This window comes from Octodon degus, unplaced genomic scaffold (genome assembly GCF_000260255.1).
Source record: "Octodon degus isolate 3935 unplaced genomic scaffold, OctDeg1.0 scaffold00075, whole genome shotgun sequence".
NCBI classification, from domain to species: domain Eukaryota; kingdom Metazoa; phylum Chordata; class Mammalia; order Rodentia; family Octodontidae; genus Octodon; species Octodon degus.
Window position 1 is genome coordinate 6,600,014 of NW_004524651.1, and position 21,815 is coordinate 6,621,828.

The 21,815-nt window shown below is 50.4% G+C and overlaps 1 protein-coding gene across 5 annotated transcripts in view; it reads right to left on the reverse strand.

The window, feature by feature from the left end:
- Positions 1-739: 739 nt before the first annotated feature.
- Lpin2 (lipin 2) overlaps positions 740-21,815 on the reverse strand; it is a 67,707-nt gene continuing 46,631 nt past the window's right edge. For 4 of the 5 annotated variants that reach the window (XM_004635792.3, XM_023720371.1, XM_023720369.1 and 1 more), the window contains 16 exons: positions 18,820-18,924; positions 18,219-18,342; positions 16,864-17,188; positions 15,393-15,492; positions 9,868-10,055; positions 8,122-8,215; positions 7,700-7,769; positions 7,044-7,133; positions 6,533-6,615; positions 5,705-5,849; positions 5,179-5,327; positions 4,789-4,875; positions 3,551-3,703; positions 3,285-3,399; positions 2,677-2,780; positions 740-2,582 (listed from right to left, as the gene is read on the reverse strand). In XM_004635792.3, the coding sequence (XP_004635849.1) occupies positions 2,438-2,582; positions 2,677-2,780; positions 3,285-3,399; positions 3,551-3,703; positions 4,789-4,875; positions 5,179-5,327; positions 5,705-5,849; positions 6,533-6,615; positions 7,044-7,133; positions 7,700-7,769; positions 8,122-8,215; positions 9,868-10,055; positions 15,393-15,492; positions 16,864-17,188; positions 18,219-18,342; positions 18,820-18,924 (2,077 nt within the window). In that variant the 3' untranslated portion in view covers positions 740-2,437. The remainder of the gene's footprint in view (positions 2,583-2,676; positions 2,781-3,284; positions 3,400-3,550; positions 3,704-4,788; positions 4,876-5,178; positions 5,328-5,704; positions 5,850-6,532; positions 6,616-7,043; positions 7,134-7,699; positions 7,770-8,121; positions 8,216-9,867; positions 10,056-15,392; positions 15,493-16,863; positions 17,189-18,218; positions 18,343-18,819; positions 18,925-21,815) is intronic. The other variant, XM_023720370.1, reaches the window with a different exon arrangement.

Consider the following 21,815-nt stretch of genomic DNA (forward strand, 5'->3'; position numbering starts at 1 on the left):
TGAATGATTTCCAGATTAGCTCGGTAGTGCTCCTAATGCCGCTGTCATTTTTCAGATGGTTGCCCACAAATTATTTGCAGCTTGAAAGGAAAGGGGTGTTTGTGTCACAGGCACCCAGGCCCTGCCTGCTGCTGAGGCAGGCGTCACCCACTGTCTGAATGTGATCCGCGCAGTCCTCATAGGTCCCACGCTGGAAAGAGGGACATGTAAACGCAAGGGTGCTGTGGAGATGGCCCTGGCTCAGGGTGGTACCCGCACCCCCTCAGTGCACCCAGCCCTTTGGGTCAAGTCAGCTTCCTCAGCCTGGCTCCCTGCTTCCATTCCAGTCCCTGTCACCCTGCCCCACTGAGGCAGCAGAGGGGACGGGAGGGCTCCCCCATGAGCGCGGCACACACTGCCCCAGCCGTGGACAAGGGTTTGGGCCACAGAGCTCACTGGCTCGCATGAGCACCTCCAAAGGGGACCTGATGGAACCCTGCGGGGCTGGCGGTGGCAGCCCCTCAGGCAGGGGCTCCAGGCACTAGCAGATCACCTCCCACCAACCTGGAGCCAGAGGTCAGTTCCTCCGGGCAAAGCTCACTCTCTGGAACCAGCTTTCAAAGCAGGCACCAGAAATCCTTCCCATGGACAAATTTCAGGCAGCAAAGGTCAGAATGCTAATTTATGGAAATCACTGCTTTCTGGCCAGCGTACAGAGAAGATGGTTTGAATGTCCCCTGAAAGAAAGAGCCAAACCCACTCAGCTTTATGCCTGTTTATTGTTGTAACATCTTGTTTTGAACATCAAACACTGCACCCCAGTGTGAGCACCCATCTGAGGACATCTTCACCACAGCTAAGAGAACGGCACTGACGCTTACAACGAACTTCTGACAACTATTAGGGACGCTGCTGCCTAGTAAGCAGTACTCTATCATCAGCTGAATGTAATTACTAAGTGGAAAGAGTAGTTTCCCCTTTACCTCAAAAAAGAAAAAAAAGAAAAAAGAAAAAAAAAGAAAAATCACTCTTGCCTGGAAAGAAGACTTATTTTAACCAATTTTAAACCAGCTTAAATGAAATTCCGAATGCTCTCACCCCCAGAGCAGGGCTCCCAGGTAAGGGTGATGTCAGGACAGCCACCCAGCACCCCTAACCGTCTGCCCCACCCCGCCCCTGGGGTCGCAGCTCTTAGGGACCTGGAGGAGAGAGGGACGTCCCCCAGGCAGAGTGACCCATCACTGGAAGACAGCGAGGTAAGCCTGCCTCGCCACCTCAGGGTTGTGTGCAAATGCATAGAGGGCATCTCTCTTTCACAGAAAGAACAAATGTCATTTGTACCAAATGGCAATGGGTTTCCAGCACAGGCGCGCCTCCACAGCACAGCACTAGAGAGCGCCTACTGTCTGCGTGACTCACACTTAGCCTGCATCGCTGCCGATAGGTGCGGCCGGGTCCGGGCTAGTCACACCAACAGGACAGGAGACATCTAGCCCACAGGCCAGGAGAGTGCTTGCTGGGAAAGGGAGCTCCCCATCCAGGCAAGGGTACCACCAAGCACATGGCAGGGCCTTGCCTCTTTGGGTCTCCCTCGGCCTGCTCTCAGCAGCTCACGCCCAAGATCGGGACAGCCAAGGGGGCACAGGGCACTGCGGCTGCTCACTGGCGCCAACCCCACTCTGCAGAGAGCCCCAATCCTGGGGCCTGGGAAGCCCCTGCTAGGGGCCACTGCAGAGGTCTTGTCCTTGATCTTGGACAGGGACTGCTCGGGACACCACTCTGCGATCAGCAGAATGACCAGGCTCCAGGTCTCCTTTTGGAGGAAACAAACTCAGTGACACTGGCCCAAGCCCCCCTCTGCTGGGACCTCGCTGTCCTATGGTCTCCAGTGCAGGACTGGGCTCTGGGCTGTCCAGGTCCCTGAAGACCACCTCTAGCAGCTATGTGGCGGTCACTACCATCATCATCACCAGCCCTGCCGGATCTGACATTCAAGGGCTCCACCGTGACCCCCAGTGCAGAAGTGGTACTGCTGGCTGCCAGCCCTGAACTCAGTGTTCCCCCGCTTACTGACAAAACGGAAGCACAGAAGATCAGAAATCTTGTTCCAAGCAAGACCTGAAGGCCACCTCAGCCGGGACCCTGGTGGGGCAGGACCAAGGCACCTCTCCCGGGGCCCGCGTGGCTGCTGCCCCTGTGTTTTCCCCCAGTTTCCCACTGGCACTGCAGACCTTGGATGTGACAAGGATCACACTTGGATCTGCACTGTGGGCACAGTCTGAGAAGAGCTCCCCTCCTGGAGCAGGAGCAAGAGTGAGCTCTACCTGGACCTCGCACCCAGGCCAGGAAGAGCAGTCTGCCTCAGGGTTCAGTGACAGCCCTGCGGGGAGTTCCAAGCTGATCCTCCCACTCCGCTCTGTGCTCTGTTCCGCAGCTCCGGGTGGTGTTCAGTCAGGCCTCAGGCCAGGTCATCCAGGGCTGCAGCGGGGATGGGATCTCGCCAGTAACAGAAGGAACTGAACTCCGGGCACGGGAAGGCGGAGCTCTGCTCCTTGCTGAGCAGCGGGAATACGTGCTCCACCAGCTCGCTGAGCCTGTGGTACCTGGGGGAGAGGCGGTTATCCTCCCTGCCTGGGTCCCCAGAGCTGCCCAGAGCAGCCCAGACCCAGGGTCTCGAGAGGCAGCCCCTGCACTTACGATGATTTGTTCCCTTTGGTCCTCTCTTGGATCAGCTCTCCCTTGGGGTTCACGGTGAAGATCCTGCAGTCTGGAACCCCCACCTGTGTGTACGCATAGACGTCCTACAGGAGGGACAGCAGTGAGTAGCTACACGAGGTGGACAGGCTCTGCTCATGACCGAGCTCCTAACACACACTACAGCAGTGCCGAGCTGCAAGGGTGCTGCTGACACCCAGCCTTGCAGGGTGTGAGAGCCTGGAAATGTCCCAGCCTGGGTTTGGGGTACTCCAAAGCCACAGCATGGAACTTGGGGTAGAGGCAGATGTGGGGACATGGGCCTAGGACCCCAGCACTCTGGGACGGTGAGGCAGGAAAATGCTCATTCAAGCCCTGATTGGGCAAAGTTAATGAAAGATAACAGTTTGGGCAGGAGATGGAGGTTGGTGCGAAGGCTCTGGAACCCACCTTGGGCAACACTGTGAAGTGTGGGTCACAGTGGAGAGCTCACTGCCCATTTCTGGGGCAGAGCAGATCTCTGGGCCCCTGGTGGCTGGCACAGCCAAGTGGGTGGCTAACTCTGCTGCTGTGCAGTAGGAGACCCACCCCAGTTGGACCCGGACACTTACGTTGGGACGGTTCCCAAAGGCAGCATAGAAGGGCTGCTTGGATGGCGCAAACAGGTTCTTGATGTCGTTCAGACACTCGATTTTGAACTTCTCTGGTTTCTTTTCTATCACTTCCCTAAGAAAAAAGTCACCAGAGTCAACATGCTAGCTCTCCCCTGGAGGTTCCAGGGAGGTCCTGGGGTGTCCAGCCCCAGGGAGCAGGGTTCCTGCTCGCCTGACCATGCCCAGCATGGGAAGGGGAGCCTTGGGGCTTGGGGAGGTGGCACCTGTGAAAGGCGGAGAACAGGCTGCTGGGTGACAGCATGAGGGGTCCCCTCGGCAGGATGGTGCCCTTGTCATTGACCCAGTGCAGGTAGCCGCGGGTCATGTCGGCCATGCCGATGGCACGGGCAGAGCAGTACAGGAACTTGTAGCCATTCCTAGGTGGAGACAGAAAACACAAGCTGTCCTACCCGCGATCCTGCTCTGCTTCCAGCTGCAGAAAGCAAATCCCACATCTTTCCGCTCAACAGATGCGAATGGTTCCTATGAGTACCGTGAAAAGTGAGTTCCCAGTCTCAGCAGGCAGCCAGCTGGGACCACAGATTTGGCTCCTCCATGGACACAGACTGCGGGACCAAGGGTTGGCCCAGGCGCGGCCCTGAGTCAGGCCCGCGGGGTGGGAAGGCCCCCAGTGGTTGTGCTCGCAGGGACACGTGCTGGATGTGAGCTGTGTGTGAAGACAAGGCGCAAGCCCCGCCCAGAAGGCTGATGGACTCATCATTCCCACTGTGGCGTTCCCAGTGAAAGCTGAGGGGGAGCCAATTTCAAACCTGGGGTCCCCTGCGAGCCAGAAGGTCCTCCCTGAGGATGCCCCAGAGAAGCCCTGGTGGCCTCTTGCCCACGTGTGCCTATATTACCTCAAAGAAACAGAATTCTCTTTTTTTGGTTTTCTGTCTTTTTGACTCAGGGTCTCGTTATGCAGCTAGGCTGGCCTTCGGCTCACTTTGTAGCCCTGGCTGGCCTTGAACTTGCAGTAATACTCCTCCTTCAGCCTCCTGATTACAGGCGTGTGTCACCACACCTGGTTAAAACAGAACATTAACATACCCAGGAGCTGGGGCTAGCCAGATGGCCAGCCGACTAAAGTGCCTGCTTAGGCAGACTTAAGGACTGAGGTTCGCTCCCTGCTGTGCCGTGCCGTGCCGGCCCCGCTTCCGGGGCATGCTAAGCCAGTGACCCAGACTGGGCATGGTGGTGCATGCCTGTAACTCCAGCACTTGGGAGGCTGAAAACAGGAGAATCACGAGTCCGATCTATGTAGTGAGACCCTGTACTAAATACATAAAAAACCAAAAAACAGACAATAAACCAACTTTGCACAGCAGCTCTCGTTCAATTTTAAAGAACCATGGCTATAGGTGGTGCCTCAGGTTCACAGGTAAAGCCTCACACGCCCAGGCACACGGGGGTGGAGCGTGGGGACTTTAGGTCACAAACACACAGCATGCAGAGAGGGACCTACTCGTTGATGGAGTGGTACAGCTTCGCTATGCCCTGATGCGTCCAGTCTTTACCCAGCTGCGGGAGAATCTGGCCCAAAGCGTCAGACCTGTGGGTAGGCAGAGGAGGCAGGCTCAGCTGGGAACAGGAAGCTGAGCGTCTTCTGGGTGGTAGAGCCAGCTGGACACGCCGCCACTGCTGGCCAGGCAGCATGAGGCCCTCGGCTGCGCCTCTAGGCAGGCCCGCGTGGTGGCCAGGGCTCGCTGACCGAGACGACCTTCAGCTGCCTGGCCTTCCTCCTCCCTCTTGAAAACCAGAATCTAGAGCCACCCTGACGCGGCTCAGCCTCCCCAGGTCTTTAGGAGAGACCCTCTCTGTGGCAAAGACCACCACACTGAGGGACCGTTCTTACTTGGTTATTGTCCCGTCGATGTCGGAAATGATGACCTTGTCATTCCAGTCCCACAGGTAAATGGTCCCTGCACAGCGGCACGTGCCTTGGTACTGGGTGGTGATACTGAACACAATATCATTGGGGCCGTCGTGCAGCTGCAATTTTGCCTTGAAGGGAAGTGGGAGAATACAGACAACCCTGTGAGAACCTACGGTCTGGAACAGGTTTCAACTGTATACCGAGGTCCCATCTGGACGCAGCCTGGCTTGACCCAGCCCCTGTGTGGGCCCAAGGGCTCCCTGGGGCTGCGGAGACCACCCCGTCCCCCAGCAGGAGCCCTGTGTTGCCTGGTCCCCGAGGCCCAAGGTCACAGAATGCAATTGGCAGGATGGGGTGGAAATAAACAGGATGCCTGCCTCTCTCTCCTCTGTACTGTGCCAGGGCTGGTTTGCAGGAGAGACTTTGAGGCTGAGGCCAGGGTATGGCCAGAGGTGACAGACAGCTCATGGAATTACGTCACCAGTGCCCTGTATCCCAAACTCACAATCTGGTCAGAGGAGAGCCGCAATGACTTCCTGTATGAGGGGCTGTTGCCATGGCTCCGGGCCTCCATAGGTAGTGGCTCCGTGGCGACAGGCTCCTCCAGCTCCTGGGAGCCCTCGTCACTCGATGTGTCATCCTCGGTCAGCCTAGGGGACACCAGGGCTGTCACCACCGGGAGCTTTCTGTGCAGATGCTCAGTGCTCGCTCGTGAGGGCCAGAGCCGTTTCCGCTCCCAGAAGCTCATACACATAGCCTCTGGTACTCAAACATGGTCACCCACCTGCCCAGGATCCCCTGCCCCAAGCTGGGGTGTAGACCAATGGCTCTGGCCTGTTCTTTCCACTGTGCTGGGGACTGTATATGCATGTTTTTAGAAGTACAAATTAAAGAAAATATCAATGACATGCTGCTTTCTAAAAAGCTGAGGGAGAAGTACTCCGTACAGCCTTCACAGCAGAGGCTGAGTCACAGATCAACTCCTGGGTTATGGGTGTGGTGACAGGAGAGAAATGGGGGGGGGGGGGACAGAAACCCATAGCAGGAGCTAGGACAGTGTGAGCGGCGGTCCCCAGTCGCCACCCCATAGCCTAAGGAGATGATGACACCCCTGACTGCCCTAGCCTTCCTCACACCTCCCTTTGCTGGGGACAAAGTTTCTCGACACAAGAGACTCCAATTGCCATGGTCCTAGCACTGACCCCACCCATGCCCTGGGATAGGGCAAGGGACTGCGAAACCAGGTGGCACCAACAAGCCACCGAATGCTCCACCTAAGGACAAAGTTGTCCAGGGTTACATAGGCTGGGCTGGATGGAGGGGGCAGCCCCACCTGGCACTGGCTGGCTCCATGGGGCTGGCAGACAAGTCACTGGTGGGTGGCGCCTCCAGCTTCCCCTCCTTGGCCTCTGGCAGCTAGAAGTGAAAGATGACAAAGGTGTGTTTGAGCCCCTCTAGAAGCACCCTCAAAGACAGCAGAACCCAGGCCCACCTCGGGGACTCAGGGAAGTAGACTTCCCCCATGGGAGTCATGGTCAGATCTGAGTGCGCCACGCGCAGCCACCCAGTGCCTTCTGACAGCCAGGGCAGAGCTGCAGATACACACAGTGGCACAGACTCAGGTCCCCACAGACACAGGAGTGTGGTGTGCCACCCCAGGGGCTTGGCAGCAACCACAGTGGAAAGCACTGCAACTGTGACATGGCCACTAGAGCATCTGCTCAGAAATTGTGGCTGTCACCCTCAGCAAACACCCCAGCAGAGAGCGCTTCCCGGGCACAGAAGAGATTTGGGATTAGAGCCCAGCCCCAGCCCAAGGACCTTGATGCTTCCCGGCCTGTTACCTGCTTGGTCATGCTTTCCCGCTTCCGCCAAAACCACCAGCGCCCAGATTTCTTTGGCATCTTGTCCTTGACCCAGGACTCGACCGTGGCCTGGAAACATCAGCCATCAGCCTGGAGCTGTGGGTAGGCGGCACTGCCTCCCAGCCACTTGGACAGTGGCAGCAGCCGGCCTGGTACTGGGTTCTGCATGGGCGGCTCTCAGGCTAGGAGGGCAGCTTGTGCCAAGGTTAGAGAGAAGCCTCAGGGCGCCATTTAATGAAGAGGCCTGACAGCCACAGCCTGACCCCATACTTGTTGTCGTACTTCCTTGCCCTGTTCTCCCCACCTTGAGGGGAGCGAAGAGCTTTCCATTCATTCTCTCTCTCTCTCTTTTTTTTTTTTTCCATTCATTCTCAACTGCGTATTAGTGAGCTCTACCTGTCCCCCACCCCCCAGGCCCTCCCGCCCTAAATCTCTGAACTTCCACACTGGACAACAGTTAGCAGAAGTAACAGAAAGTGGCAGCTCAGCTAACTCCCTAGCCTGTGGGCATGAAGTATTTTAGGAGCCATGTATGGCAACCCAGATGTTTTACACTAAACAGTAAACTCAGACAATGGAGTAGCACCAGCACCCATCGAGAAACACACCAGTGAGTTCTGCTCTGTGCGGCTCACCTTGGGCAGACTCTTCTGGAATACCTGCAGGCTGAGGATCATAGGTGCAGCCAACGCCCAGTTGTAGTACCTGTGAGAAGAGAGAATTGTGCAAAACTATTACACAGTGGGCTGCAGAGGAGGAAGGGAAGAGAGCAGAGGAGCAAAAGAAACACCTCCAACTGCTTATTCTTTTCTACAAAAATATGACTGACATTTCTCTCATGAGAAAAACCACTGCTACAGCCCCAACTTGGAGCAGAGAAGTCATGAGACCCACAAAGCAAAAGAGCACCTCCATGCCACATCTAAAATAGAGTCGAGGCTTCCCCTCCAGCATCACAGCCTACTGGCCTGTGGGTCAGAGATGACCAATTTTATTGCAATAAAAGTGTGACGTTGGTGAAAACCCCAGAGTACCATGTGATGACCAAAGCACTTGCCGGTTATAAATCCTTATGACGAGGTTCGGATTGTCTATCAGTCCAGGGTTTTCCGCAAATTCGTGGTAGGTAATGATGTGCTCCATAAACTTTTCTGCAGTGGAAACCATTATAGTCAGCTTGGTTAGAGAGCTCATGAATTCCTGCAGGAGATCACCACAGCACTCTGCACTGTAGGGACTGTAGGCTAGAATAAGTCCTTTCCAAAAAACTAATCTTAAAGGCAGAATGTCAGCGTTCCCCCCACCCCCCCAGGATAAAAGGAGAAGCTCTTTGTGTCTTCCTGCTCTTTGCCCATTAAAAAAATCAATCAACTAACTTGAACAACAGGACAAAGGGACACAGCAGAGACCTAGAAAACCACTCCTCCAGGTGTGGCATGAGAGGGAGGATGACAGATACATCACTGTAACTCTGCTGGGCAGCGTTCCCAGGCTTCACAGCATGAAGCGCACGCTGCACTAGGAAGCCTGCAAACCCCCGTACAGCTGTGCAGAGAAGCAGCCGACCTGGACCTGAGTCAGCTGTGAGAAGCACCCCCCAGGCTCCTGTGCTTCCACAGCATCCATGTCCCCCCATAGCCTCAAGCGGTCTCTGGGCTTTTCTATCTATCAGAGGGCGCTGAATCTACAGTGTGAGATGCGGCACTAAGCTGTGTGATTGGCTCACCGATTGCTATGGCACTGGCCTAAACTCAGCAGCTTAAATCAAGTGTAAGAGGGGCAGAAAGATGTTCAGGTTACTTGGTTTTGCTGTCCTTGGCCACCATGAACTGTTGCCCGGCTTTCATACCACCCTGCCTTGGAGCCAGCTGATAGATGGGAATCGCTATTAATTGAGTGCGCTAAATAAATCTCTCATTTAACTTTGTTTTCTTTTTGTCTCAGCAATGAGAGAAAAGGAATAAAGACAGAGGATTACAAGAACAATGTGGCTGACGTAATTCTGTTCCTAGAAGCAGTGGCCACAACATACTGCTGATTTCTTTTTTTTAATTTTTATTTATTTATTTATGTGTGTGTGTGTGTGTGTGTGTGGCCAGCTCAGCCCACCAGGGGGCGGGCTGGCTGGCATGTGGTGCTGGGGGATTGAACCGTGGTCCCTGTGCTTTGCTAAGCTTGTCTAAGGTAGGTGCTTTAGACCACTGAGCCATCTCACCAGCCCATACCGCTGATTTCTATGAGACGTAAAGCAAAGAAGCGGGATACAGACACAGAGAAGGGTGGTGCTGCCCAGAAGGCAGACTGCAGGATGTGGCGGGCCTCGCTCCCTCCCACAGCCCCTCAGGAGGGGACAGGAGCAGCGGAGATGGTGCACTGGGGTGACCTACCAGCCTGGAGGCGAGGCAGATACTGCCAAGGCAGAAGGCAAACCCGGAGGCGCAGGCAGGCAGGCAACTCGCCGTCTGCGCACTCCAGAACCCCTCACCCTGACCAGCTCTGCGGAGCTCTTTCCTTATTTGGGGCTGGCTTTTCCTGTCTCAGGAAACAATCAGCTTCCTTGCCTCTGAGCACTGCCCCAAGTACCTTCCTTGAGGGTCCTGAACCCCTGGCCAAAGTGCTTCTACCTCTGCACGGGGAGTTGCAGTCACATGGCCTGAGGATGCCTCCTTCCACACTCCCTGTCACAGGACGACACCAGTGCTTGCACAAGATCCCTGGAGCCCAAGATCCCTGGCCACAGCAGGGGCTACCCCTGCACACAGGCTGCTTGGAGGCAGAGCCCAGGCAAGACCATCCCAGGTACCTTTAGAGATCTCCCCATTGTCGCTGAGGCCCCCGCAGAGGGACAGGGTGACATCGGGCAGGTCCATGGCAGAATCTGAGAGACACTCAGTGCCGCTATCTGCGGCTGCGCTTCCCACTGACTGTGGGGACTGAGAGCCAGACAGGGTGTCGCACTCGTGCCACTGCCGGGAGCCAGGGTCTGTGTCACTGCCAGAGACATAAGGGGAAAAGCTGTTAAGGCAACTCCAACCCCTCTGGCTGGTGCACAGCTTAGGAGGCGCAGTCAGTAACATCTCCTAAAGGAAGGACGAGGCTGTGGCCTTGGGTCCCCCAGTGTGCAGAACCAGGTGACAGGGACATCAGAGAGGGCTAGGAAGCAGCTAGGGCTGGGGTGAGCACTACCAAGTCACCTGGCCATAACACCAAGGGCTCATCTCCAGCCTCTATGATTTCATTACAGAAGCAAGAGTTACAAGCATCTACTTCCATTTCCTGGATGAAGATGACCAGGTGATTAAAACAAGCCATGCCTGGAGCCTGACCCCAGCCCCATCGGGCAGCCACGGTGCACACACACCGGAGATGGGTTACTGCAGGGCTGCGCTCTGAGGCTGTAGTCAGCTCTTCCCTCCAGACACACAGCCTCGAGCACCCAGGGTCCTGTGGAAGCTACATCTGTCTACATGGGACAGCAGGAGGAACAGACAGGAAGTAAATCTGTCTTATGGCAGGAGGGCTCAAACTAACGATGCGGACACTCAACACTTATTTTTCTAGATACAGCACAGAAGCCAGATTCTAGAAGGTGACCGTAATGGAATGCTTTGGTACTAGAGTATAAATGTGACTTTTTGTGATTGTTTTGTGGGGTTTGTTTGTTTTTTAATTTTATTTTATTATTATTTTTAAAATATTTATTTATTTATTTATTTATTTATTTATTTATTTATTTATTTATTTATTTATTTATTTATTTATTTGTGTGTGTGGCCAGCTCAGCCCACCAGGGGGCGGGGCTGGCTGGCATGTGGTGCTGGGGGATTGAACCGCGGTTCCTGCGCTTTGCGAAGCTTGTTCTAAGTAGGTGCTTTAGACCACTGAGCCATCTCACCAGCTCCTGTTTTTAAATTTTAAAGAGAAAAAAACTCCCAAAATTTCAAAACAAGATAATAGCACAGTACAGTGGTTACTGCATTATGTACTTTTATCTTTAAATTAGTTACTCAGAGTATAAGATATAGGCATATAATTACCCAAATAACATCAGTACAAACCTTTCTTTTCAATGAAAGTAGTAAGGTAACTATTTTAACATATATATGTATATATTTTCATTTTTAATTTTTTATATTTACTTTTACTTTTCCCTTTCTTCTTTTCCTCCCTCCCCATCCTAGTTTCACTTGAACAGTTTCTTCCCATTTTATACCTATGTCCATCATGGACCCAGCTTCTCACACTAGGAAGACAACAGGATGTGTGCTTGTGTGTCTGGCTATTTCATTTATGAGTATGGTCTCGAGTTCCAGCCATTTCCCTATGAAAGTCTCCAGTTTATCCTTCAGTATGGGTGGATAGTACTCCATTGTATAAAAACGCTACATATTTTTTAATCATTCCTCAGTTGATGGGCATTCGAGTTGTTTCTAAGATTTAGTCATTACAAACTGTGCTGCTACTGGGGCTGGCCAAACAGCTCAGTGGATTAAAGCACCTGCAAGCAGGCGCAGGGGCCAGGGGTTTGATCCCTGGGCCTGCCATGCTAGCCCCACCCCGGGGCACGCTGAGAGGGCTCAACTGAGACTGGGTGTGGTGGCACATGCCTGTAATCCCAGCTCTTGGGAGGCTATGAATAGGCAGATCACTACGAGTCCGACCTAGTAGTGAGATCCTCAACACCCTGTAGACCCTTCTCTAAAATAGAAAAAACAAATACAAAACAAAACAAAACAAAACCCCACCAAATTGTGCTGCTACAAAGGATGCTACAAACATTCTATAGTAAGGCATATCATAGTAAAGATTCCAGAAATTCAACATAAGAACAAAATCTTAAAAGCTGTTAAAGAAACATTACCTGTGAAGGAAGCCCCATCAGAATCAGAGCTGACTTTACACAAATTCCCAAGTCAAGCCAAGCTTGAAGTATTTTAAGTCCTAAAAGAAAACAACTTCCAACCCAGATTTTTTAAAAAATTCATTTTATTTTTTTGGTACAGGGTCTTGCTATGTAGTTCAGACTTGTAAGTGATCCCCCTGTCTTAGCCTCCCCAGTTCTGGTTTTATAGGCATGCACTACTATGCCTTTTTTTGGTGGCCATCACGGTGTGTCGGGAGTTTTGGGGCAGGCATGGCTATGGTACCGGGGATTGAACTTGGGTCCTTATGCTTACCAGGCAGGTGCTTAGACTGCTGAGCTATCTCCTTAGCCCCAACTTATTGTTGTATCCCATAAAACTATCTGTCAAAATTGTTGGAGAAAAAAAGATACTTTCATGACAACACCTGAGGAAATTCACGAACACCAAACCAGCACTCCAAAATGTTCTGAAGGACATTCTAAAAAAAGAGACAACAGGGACCACAGCTTCACAACCCCCAACAGGACCCCACCAGGCAAGGCAAACAATTAAATGGGGGGGACAATAGGAAAATAATGTGACAAAGATAAATCAACACATATTAATTATAACCATCAATGTTAATGGTCTTAATTTGTGAATCAAGAGAAACATACTAGCAGAATGAATCAAAAAGCAAGATCCAACTGTATGCTACATACAAGAAACACATTTAATTCAAAAAGAAATTTATAGAGTGAAAATCAAAGGATGGAAAATACTATTCTATGTGACAGGAACCCAGAAAAAAGCAGGGGTAGCTATTCTGTTTGCAGATAAAGTAGATTTCTAGTCAAAACTGATTAAGCAACATAAAGGTCAGTACATCCTTGGAAAGGGAAATATTAAATCAAATTGACAAAACCTTAGCAAACCTTATCCGAAAAAAGAAAGAGTTAAATCCATGCAATTACGAATGAAAAGGGTGAAATCACAACAGATCCTGCAGAAGTCCAGATCATCAATATCTACTCTGAGGACCTGTATTCTAGTAAGATGGAAAACACAGAAGAAACAGACAGTTTCCTAGATGCACATTAATTATCAAATCTGAATCCAGAAGATATAAAAATTAAGCCAATATCAGTCAGTAAAATTGAAGATATCAAAAACTTATCAATAAAGAAGAGCCCAGGCCCTGACTGATTCACTGGTGAATTCTATAAGAAATTTAGAGAAGGATTAATGCAGCTTCTGCTCAAACTCTTGAATGAAATTGAAAGGGAAACAATATTTCCAAATTCATTCTGGAAACCAAGCGCTTGTACTATAAGCCACAGAAGAATCCAAGAAAAAGAATTAAAGGGCTGGGGAGATGGCTCAGTGGAATAAGCGCTTCCCTGGCAAGCTCAAGGGTCTGAGTTCAATCCCCGGTTAAAAAAAAAAAAAAAAAAAAATCTTTGGGGGCCTGGCCCTAGCTCAGTCCTTTAAGTGGCTGCTTCCACAAAGCTGTCAGCCTCAGGTTGCTGGAGTTTGAATCTCACAACTCTCCTGCTGGCCAAAAGTGCCCTGAAGGCAATTGAGGAACAAAAAAAAAGAAAATGAATTAGGTCAGTCTCGCTAATGAACATAGAAGCAAAAATCCTCAGTAAGATACTGGTAAACACAACGCAGTAAATTATCAAGAAGATTATACACCATGATCACAGAGGATTCATCCCAGAAATGCAGGGATGGTTCAATATATGTAAATCAATAAATGTAACAGCCCATATTAATAGAGACAAGAACAAAAAGAATTATCTCAATAGAGGCAGAAAACATTTGACAAAGCTCAACACCCATTCTCAATAAAAAGCCTACAGAGGCAGGAGGACTGCTGTGAGTTTGAGGTCAATTTGGCTATACAGCGAGACTCTGTCTCAGAAAGTGAAAGAAAAAAAAAATCCTATAAAAATTGGGAAGATTGTTTCTCAGTCTGATAAGAGCCATCTATGACAAGCCAACAGCCAACATCATACTACATGAACAAAACCTGAAAGCTTTCACTCTAAAATCAAGAGTAAGACAAGGGTGACCACTGTCACCACTCTTACTCAATATAGTTCTGGAAACTTTAATCAGAGCAATTAGACAAGAGAGAGAAATAAAAGGAATAATGATAGGAAAGGAAGAATTTCAATTATCACTATTCTTGGAAGACACGATATGCTACAAAAAGAAGCCCAAAACTGCCTAAAAGACTTTTAGATTTACAATTTAGTTTTCCTATCACAAAAAGTTTACAATTTAAGGTTTCTCACCTTTAAAAACCCCATTTCTTCAAATGAAGTATGTTATCTATTTTGAGACAAGTTTAAGGTACAGACCTAGAAAGGAAAGAACCTCCTAAAAATATGTCAGAAATTTAAATAGTTGTGTCAACCCCACATTTCTGAGTGAAAATGAAATGTGCTCTCAGCATTTCACTCAGAGGTCCCCGGGGGCGGGGCTCAGTGCAGTTCCCTCCGTGGAGAGCGCAAGCCCTTGTGCAGTCCCTGTGAGGTGGAAAGGGGAGCGGGGTGACAGTTCTTTGGGACGTGCTTGAGGCCCAGGCCTGAGCCACCTAGGGGAGGACTCTGCAGGCCAGAGAGGGCCCTTGGGTGATCCCCAGCAGGAGGAGAGAACCGGGACAGGGTCTCAGCAGAGCAGGCCTAGAGTCTAAAGACCTCCTCGGCAGGGACAGCACTCTTGGTAAGGTGTACTTTTTTTTTCCTTGATAGGGCTGACCTCATACTCCTGGCAATCCTTCTGCCTCAGCCTCCTGAGTCCTGGGATTACAGGGATGTGCCACCACACCCAGCAAGGATATGTTCTTAAAAATATATAGTAAAGGGCTGGGGAGATAGCTCAGTGGTCTAAGCACCTGCCTGGGTTTGATCCCTGGGACCGCACACAGTGCTGGCCACAACCCCAGGCATGCTGTGCTGGCCACCAAAACCAGGCACAGTAGAATATGCCTGTAATCCCAACGTTGGGAAGGTAGAGACAGGAGGACCACTATGAGTCTGAGCTGCTAGCGAGACCCTATACCAAATAAATAAATGATTAAAAATGTAATATACAGAAAGTGAATTTTTCAAAACATGTTGAATATGCATTGCTGAATATAAAAATAATCTCAAGTTACACGTAGTTACGTAGGTTTAAGCAACGTCACTCTTACTGGATTAGAGGCGTTTTCCCAACAGCTGCTGATCATCAAGCCCCTCCAGCCCAAGCCAGGCACACTACGAGCACCCTGCAACAGGAGCGAGGGCAGATCCACCCCGAGGCCCATCGCCTCCCTGCTTCCACTCCGGTCCAAGCCACGCACACACTACGAGCACCCTGCAACGAGGAGCGAAGGCAGGTCTACCCCGAGGCCCATCGCCTCCCTGCTTCCTCAGACGCAGGAACTACACAGACTGCCTCTGAGCGGCTGCCCACAGGACACAGGCCCTACCTCTTGGGGAAGTAGAGCGCAGCGACCTCAGGCTCCAGCCCTTTCAAGTCATCCAGGTAAATATCATCAGGCCCCTGGTGCTGGCTTCTTTTGTGGACACCTGTGTGTTTAAGAAAAACAAACAAGACATAAGAACTTACAATGCTGCAAGAAAATAAAAGAATTTGTAAACAAGCAACATGGGCCATGATTTGCACTGAGCGGCACTGCAGAGGTGCCAGCCAAGCTTTTCACGTGTGCTCCCTCTCAGGCCTCCGAGCCTGTGGAGGAGAGGCCTATGCTGAGTGCCCACGCCATTTATCCATGCTTTCACTGCCGCTATATGAAGAATCCCAGGCCCTCCCTCACCCGCATGCTCAACTGAGGAGCATCAGAACACATGCGCAAGGCGCAACACACAGGACCAAACTGATGAGTCACCAGGCCACCGCTGTGAGGTCCTGGAGGAGCAGAAATCTATGTATAACCATATAGTTGGCATATGCAAAATGTATTAGAAACACAGAAGAAACTCAACTTCCAAAATTTATCATCTAAAATAATAACGTTTAAAAATGTATCGAGGGGCCTGGCAATAGCTAGGCAGACTAATCGCCTGCCTGGCAAGTGCAAGGACCTGGGTTCGATCCCCGGTACTGCATGCTATGGGCCACCGAGACTGAGCATAGTGGCACACACCTATAATCCCTTGGGGAGGCTGAGATGGGAGGAACACTAGAGTCCAAGCTGTGTAGTGAGACCCTGTACCAAATAAATAAATGATTAAGAAAAAAAATTTTTTTTAAAGTAACGTGTAAAAGATACCACTTACTCTAAAAAACACACAAGTATCCCAATAATTTTTATGCTGATTATGTATCAAAATGTGTTAGAGTGAATGCCTTAAATAGATGTCCCTACACCTACTTCACAGCTGCCTTCCTCTCTACATGAGGCTGTGAGAAGGCTTAAGTGACCCAAGTGGCTCTGATTACAGAGTCATCCAATGTGCTGGGACACAAGTGGCTCCTACTCCTAGATGGCCCTCTAAAGTGCACTATCACGGGTGGAAGGGCACCAGGGATGCAGGGGTGGGGAGAATGGGGAGCAGTCCTAATACAAAAGAGAAAGGAACACCAAACCCCATGCAATGGAGGATGGCCGACAAGATTTCAGCTTGGAAAAATAGGCTCCGGCAAAGAGCCTCTCACAGGTCACCAGCAGGATACAGCCTTACAGATGAGCTGGGAGCAACACTGCTGGGCGACACGACACAGCCCTGCGTGTGGCCCCATCACTGACTGGTGCGCACGACTGTGTCCTCGGTGATGGAAAATACAGAAGCGGAGCTGCCGGAACAGAGGTGCCATCGCTCTGCGGGTGGCCTTGTGGAGTTGCAGGTGTGGCGACGGCCACATCAGGAACACAGGTGGAAAGGGGCATCATGGCTGAGGACACTGGTCATTCCTACATGGAGCTGAGCAGCACTCACCTCGCTTCCTGGACGGCGAGTCCACCTTGGCCGTTGATCGGGGCTCGGCAGAGGCAGGGCCGGGCGAAGGCTCCGAGTCTTCCTCGGGTGGTGGCTGTGCAGGCTCCAGCGACCCAGCAGCTGTGGGGCTCGGCCCATGCGTGCACAGGGCCCTGGGCGTGGGCTTCAGGAGGGCGTGTACTGGGTCAGTGGGGGGCCTGTCTGCGTCCTCATCGTCATCCCGCAACAGGCTGTCCTCGCTTGGAATGACCCGGAAATGGGTGTTTTCCGATGGGGTTATCATAGCTGTTCGAGGATGATGGTCAGCCCTTTCTCTTCTGCTGACCTACGAAAGGTGAACTGTGTAAAACCAAACTAATTTGAGAGATATCTGCTATCTAATTCTTTGGGTAACGCATATGCACTTGGGGAGTGGGGGTGGCAAGATAGTCTCACTCTGTACTTCAGGCTGGCCGTCCCAAGCACTGGAATGACAGGTGTGCCTCCAACTGCTTTTTATCTACAATTTTTGTTTTGTTTTGTTTTATTTATAATTTAACATTTATTAAACATACTGTTTTTGGTAAAACAGTTCAAAATTAAAATGTGGCAGAACTAGTAACTAGTTTGTTCTGTATCCTGGTGTGTATGAGAAGTCATGTTTAGTCCATTTTTATGAGACAGAGTCTTGAGGCCACCCCCAGATTTGCTATCCTGCTTCGGCCTCCTGAATCCTGGGATGACAGGTGTCCCTAAGCTGTCCCACAGTTCAGAAGACTGTATGGGAAGAAGACAAGAGCATTCATTTGGAGGGAGACGACGCCCAACAGTCACTGAGAAAAATAACTGCGCCTGAGTGCTTCAGGCTACGTGAGCGCATGAACAGCAGGAAGGCCAGAAGCAATCACAAACAGGAGCAAAGCTGACATTTAAAAACCGAAATTCAGCCTGGCTGGGTGTGTGACTCTAACCCAGTGCCTAGGAGGCTGAGGCGGGGGATCACTGCTGAGTTCGAGGCTGGGCTGCCCTCCGTAGTAGGTTCAAGGCCAGCTTGAACTACACAGTGAGGGCCTGTCTCAAAATCAACACCCTCCCCACAACTAAATTTAACAGTAGATCTAGACAGCTTTCTTAAGATACATATTATTCTAGTTGTCTTCTTCATTATGATATCAGAAAAGCTTTAAAAGTCAATTTTGCACGCAAAATTTCAATGCAGAAATTTTACTTTCTTTTAATTGCCTTAAAAATTTCCCTGTGCAGTATTACTTCTCTTGCAAATAGGGTGCACAGGTTCTGAAACTCAGCGCCGTGAGTGACCTTCATGGCCACGTGGGGGCGCACTGTCCCCGTGTGTGTCCTGGGAGCTGCCCTACCTTGGTAGACTCTGGGAAGCCACCCCACGTCCACTCCATGTGTGACTCGGACCGCAGCAGGCTCTCAGAGGGCTTCACCTCCAGCTCTGAATCGCTCTTTGGACATGCCGCCTGGGAGTAGGCACTGGAACACAGGGCCAGAGACAGGGACAGCTTCAGTGAGGGCACCTCGGCCTGCAGTCAGTCCACCTGAGCCCACAGACTGCGGGCGCCAGGAGGGCGAACAGCAGCGGCCTCCTCCTCTCTCAGTGCAGGAGGCACGTTGTTTCCTTTGCTTCTCAAAGGAAAGCAGCGAGGAGGTCATTTTGTAGGAGAAAAATGCATGTTAGCTCCTGACACGCAAAGACGGGCAGAGAGTGAACAGTGCGACCACAAGCCTTCTGCTTGAGCCTCACTCCCACAGCTGACTCCGGACATGAACAACCAGAACTCAGGGACCACAAGTGGCAGAGTCCACCCAGATCTACAGCTGCCCCGCACTGCTAGGGTCGGTCAGGTGAGCTGAGAACAGTGTAATCGCTGAGGAAAAACTTCTGTGCAACAATAGCAGGTAACACGTACTTCCTTCTTCCCTTAGGGAAGAACTTCCAAAGATACCTACTTCTCTAGCGGGGACCAATCTCCGTCGGATAAGGGGTAGTGATCCCCAGAATGAAAGAGCAAAGGATCCTTGTATTCTTCTTTTAAGGAAGCATTTGAAGATCCTCTGTGAAAGGAAAACACAGAAATGATGGTGCCCATCCTAGTTTTAAGAAGCACCCAAACCTAACAAGCTGTCTGAACAATAAGAATGAAGTGAGCCACATGATTAACTCCTCCTTTCCAATGGGGGTTTGCCAATACCACCTACAAAAAGTTCTGCAACCACTAACTACAGAACAGAGAACAAGCAAAAATTTCTTTTTGCATCCCTTCAGGTTACAACTAAAGCCTTACAGTACCTGTATTTCACCTGGCTCTTACAACCTGAGGTAGTGCGGATGGTTAGCTGAACTGTCAGCTCAACTGGTTTGGAGCTGAACAGGTGGTTAGCTCAACGCCATTCTGTCATGCCTGGGTGGGCCATGCGTGTGGCTTTGGGGGCTGCACTGGTCCCTGCCCCTTTCTCTCTGGCACTGCTTCTGGGATGCCAGGCACAGAATCTTTGGCAACCATGGGCTAAATCCAGCCCCTCCTCCTTTAAACTATGAATGCTGGATACTGCGTCCCAGTGAGAAATGGGGTGATAACTATGTCTTTATCTGACTGTGTGGTTTGGAAGTCTTTACAAATAGTTTATAGGGGGCTGGTGAGATGGCTCAGTGGTCTAAAGCACCTACTTAGAAAAAGCTTAGCAAAGCACAGGGACCGCGGTTCAATCCCCAGCACCACATGCCAGCCCGCCCCGCCCCTGGTGGGCTGAGCTGGCCACACACACACACACACACACACACACACAAATAAATAATAAATAAAATAAATAAATTTAAAAAAAAACAAATAGTTTATAGGTAAATCTGGGAAGGTTTGGAGACATGGGCTATGGAAGCCCTCACGTGCCATAAGCAGAGCCTGAAGGGTGATTCTGGTAATGGCTCCAAAGACCAGAAATGCCGACAGGCATGCAGACAGTAAGGACCAGGCTCAGGAAGTTTCAGCTGGGAGCAAGGACTTCACCAGCACCACAGCCATGTGCCTCTTTTTTTTTTTTTTTTTGCTCCAAATGCCTTCAGGGCAGGTTTGGCTGGCTTGAGTTGTGGGGATCGAGCCATAGCAGCCTGAGCCTGACTGCTTTGTTGAGGCAGCCACTTAAAGAACTGAGCTACGGGGCAGGCCCCCAGCCATGTGCTTTTATCTGGAAAAAAAAAAAAAAATGTCTGTGTGGAACCATGCACAAAGTTGGAGCCAATGGAGGGTGTGGCTGCTGAAGAGACAAGAAGAAAGATGCCTCAATGCAGTCTCAGAAATCAGAAAGACCTACTCATTACTGGCTCAAAGGTACAAAATATAAAGTATTTCATTTGGGAAGAGAGTTTCTGGGACCCCTACTTTAGAAGACTTCCTAGGGAACGAGTTCCCTTGGACTTATTTCACTGCTCAGTCACTCAATCCTCAGAGGCTGCTGGAGCCATGATCTAAGGGGATTCGGCTGCCACATCCAATGACAGCAGACCTAGTGCCATCGATGTGGTGCTGATTTTACCAGCATGCAGAACGTAAGAGTTGTGGGATCCTGGAGGCCTCTGCTCTGACTCCAAAGGAAGGCCTGGGAGGCTGGGCAGGTAGACACTGAAAGAATACAGGAACAAAGCTGAATATGCTCTGGAGACCCCAGAAATGCCAGTCGGCTGTGAGGAAAGCTACAGGCTGTGAGCGAAGCCAGCCTGAGAGCGAGCTGTGACAAGGGTTGCGATGAAAAGGCCATAGCACTGGGGGCCGCTAAAGCCCCCTGGAACTCATCTCTCACTACTATGTGTCCTGGATGCTGGCTATGGACCTACAGGAATTGCCCTATGAGTTTTGGTCTTATGCTGGTCCTGTTCCAGCCCCCCACTCCTCCCTTTCAGAATGGGGATGTTTACTCTACCGCTGCACATTGGCATTGAGTAACTTCATTTTCCCAGAGGTTCGCAGCTAGGAGTCTGCTGGGAGTCTCAGCAGAGTCTGATGTGGATTTTTGGGAAATGCTAGAACTGCTGAAACTCTGTAGCCAGGCAAGGATGGACTAACGTCCTGGAAACCATGAACCAAATTAAACCTTTCCTCCTTCAGATCATCAGCGCTGGGTATGGAGTCCCAGCAACGGGGAACCTGCTAAGAGGCAGGAACAGCCCACCCCAAGCAATGGGCAACCAAGGGTCCAGAGATGTGTAGGGAAGTTGCCAAAAGTAAAAAAGCTAGCGTAACACTGTGGATCCAGTCTGCATTTGTAGTTGGAAATTTGTCACTTGTCATGTCTACTTCAGAGCTGAGGTGAGATTTATGTGGTGTACTATGTTGAATTACTGAAAGAAAAAAGTACCAAACTACACATATCTAAGAGTTAAGGAATTTAATGTTCTAATATAACAGATACAAAAGGTAAAATGAGAAATGCATATACTGAATATGCTCTATCAGGAACAGAAGCCAGTTTATATTTTTAGTACTACTTTTCTTCCGTTTTTTTTTTTTTTTTTTTGGTCTTTTTGAGACAGGGTTTCACTTGTAGCCCAGGCTGGCCTTGAACTTACAGCAATCCTCCTGCCTCAGGCTTCCAAGGGCTGGGATTACAGGTATGCGCTATCATGCCTGGCTCCATCTTCCTCTGTATCTTAATGTTTTACCAATAACTCTGACATGTAATGGTTTTCTCATATGCTTTCACTTTTAAATATAAGGTTTTCCTAATCCTAATCTTTCTTCCAGAGTATTACTCTGACACACAAACTTATTCAAGGGGAGAAAAGCACATATTAAGGAAAACAGACATCTAGGAAAAGCAAAGGAAGATCAAATGATAACTTTCCTTTAAAAAAGGGAAAATCAGTCAGATGTGGTGGTGTACACTTGTAACCCTATAAGGGAGGAGGGGGAGGGGGAAGAGAAAGGGGAGGGGAAATGGGGGGAGGGAGAAGA